General features: G+C 40.5%; 1 protein-coding gene across 1 annotated transcript; it reads right to left on the bottom strand.

The window, feature by feature from the left end:
• Positions 1-245: 245 nt before the first annotated feature.
• On the bottom strand, positions 246-932 carry RPS17 (ribosomal protein S17). Its single transcript, XM_077391459.1, has one exon. The coding sequence runs from the start codon at positions 902-904 to the stop codon at positions 440-442; it is 465 nt and encodes a 154-aa protein (XP_077247574.1). The 5' UTR covers positions 905-932; the 3' UTR covers positions 246-439.
• Between the last annotated feature and the right edge of the window lie 966 nt (positions 933-1898).

The following is a 1898-nucleotide window of genomic DNA, read 5'->3' as shown; positions in this document are numbered from 1 at the left end:
TGTGAACATTACAGTCCAACAGTTTTAGATAATGTAAATGAGTAAGGAGATAGAAATTCTCAATATCCAATTAATCCTACCCAATAGCTGTAATCCATGCCCAGATGCTAGCGACACGCAAGACCCACTTCTGTTACAAAACCAGAACGACCAAATACACAAAAGAACCACAATATAACATCACCAATTCAGAAAATTCTACCACTCAAAACACTAAAAAAAATCCATATAGTTCAAACACAAGCTAAAACCAAAAGGCATAAACTACTTTGAGCAAAACCCAACTCAATCTACATAAGAAACATAACAAGTACCCATCCCAATAACACTAACATTGTTTTTAACATCAAACAAACCAAAATGCCCATCAACAAACAAGGACACAAAAGATAGAAAAACCAAAAAAAAACAAGAGATGGGTTTCGTTACAATCGATTGTCTAATTCTGCTGAGACTCCATTGGAATCATAAGCTCTTCTGGCACGGCCTCGACGGGTTTCGGCACCTTTCTCGCCATTACAGGTACTGCAACGAAGGCCTTGGTCTTGCTGATGGGTCTACTCTTTTCCAATTGTACGAAATCCCCAACCTTGAACTGGTTTTCAGGATCATGGGCTTGGTATTTCTTCTTCTTCCTAACCCTCCTCTTGTATTTTGGATGGGGTGCGAGTCGAACCACCTCCACCGCAACAGTCTTGTTATTGGTGGCACAAACTACTCTCCCCTGCATTTTTTTCATGGCTCGAATGGTGGGGAGAAAATTAGGGTTTGGGGGAGTTTGGGAGAGGGAAGAAGTGGGTTTTGGAGGGAGAGTGAGGGAAGAAGATCCATGGAGGAAAGGGCAGGTTTTGGGGGATTTCAATGGAGGGATTTGGAGAAGAGGGGAAAGGTTGAAGGAGAACATGGTGCTTCTTATCTTTGGGGATGAGGTTTTGCTTCTATTTGAAGGTGTGGGTGTGTATAATTACGACATTGCCCTTGCTGAGAGGAATGGTATGTTTGGACCTGGGCCCACCCAACACATGTGGCACACCAATTTGATGATTTGGACTGTTGATGTTGTGGTCCACCACAGGATTAAGGCCAAAGTGGAAGGAGATCTTATTAGGGTACCAATATAGATTCAGTATTAATTAGTGTCTATTGAGCATATAAGTATGATACCTATGCTAGTAGACTCCATGCCTAAAGGCTTGCCATGTATCAGGCATAGGATTGGTAGATATGTCTAAGTGGGGATTTGATGGTTTAGACCAAGGAAGCATGAATCAAACCCTGCATTGGGGAATTGTGATTCCGAATCGGGAATCTCAACGCTTCCCCAAAAAGTGGGAATTGTGCCTCCCCAAAATGAGAACGCGCTCCTATGTCACTTCCCATCGTTTTAATTTTATGGGAATCACAAAAATGAAAAACATGCTTCCCGCTTCCCACAATCCCGCTTCGCTTCCCGCTCAGAGAACCTTGGTTTAGACATTTGTATTGTGATCATATTTACGTTTTGATTCTTATATTTACACTATTTGTTGCTCTATTAATGCTATGTGCATATTAGTGGATGTTACAAAAGAAGTAGAATATCATTAAATGACATAAGGATGTCCATTTGTCTCCATATATTCATGTTTGTGAAGGTGTTAATTCCGTTATCATGGATCATTTAGAAGGCTGGATGAATAATCTAATGATTATATGATCTCTTGTGTGTAGCTTCATTGAGCAGAATGTTTACAAAATTATTTGGATATGAATTGGGCATATATTGTATGATTATCATATAGTATCTATAGGTTACGACCTATGCGGCTAAGTGGAAGAATGTGAAAAAGTTTGCAACTTTGTTGTGGCCTTGGCCTTGCCCAAGATGGGCAAACATGTTTTTAGGAGCTCGTCATTCA

The sequence above is a fragment of the Tasmannia lanceolata genome, unplaced genomic scaffold (genome assembly GCF_043159265.1).
Source record: "Tasmannia lanceolata isolate RefF3 unplaced genomic scaffold, GAP_Taslan_0.1 ptg000012l, whole genome shotgun sequence".
Taxonomy (NCBI): domain Eukaryota; kingdom Viridiplantae; phylum Streptophyta; class Magnoliopsida; order Canellales; family Winteraceae; genus Tasmannia; species Tasmannia lanceolata.
Note: the sequence above shows the minus strand (reverse complement) of the source record. Positions and strands in the feature narration are given on the sequence as shown.

Excerpts from the sequence above, each read along its gene's own strand:
- RPS17 (XM_077391459.1), bottom strand. The coding sequence starts at position 904 with ATGTTCTCCTTCAACCTTTCCCCTCTTCTCCAAATCCCTCCATTGAAA.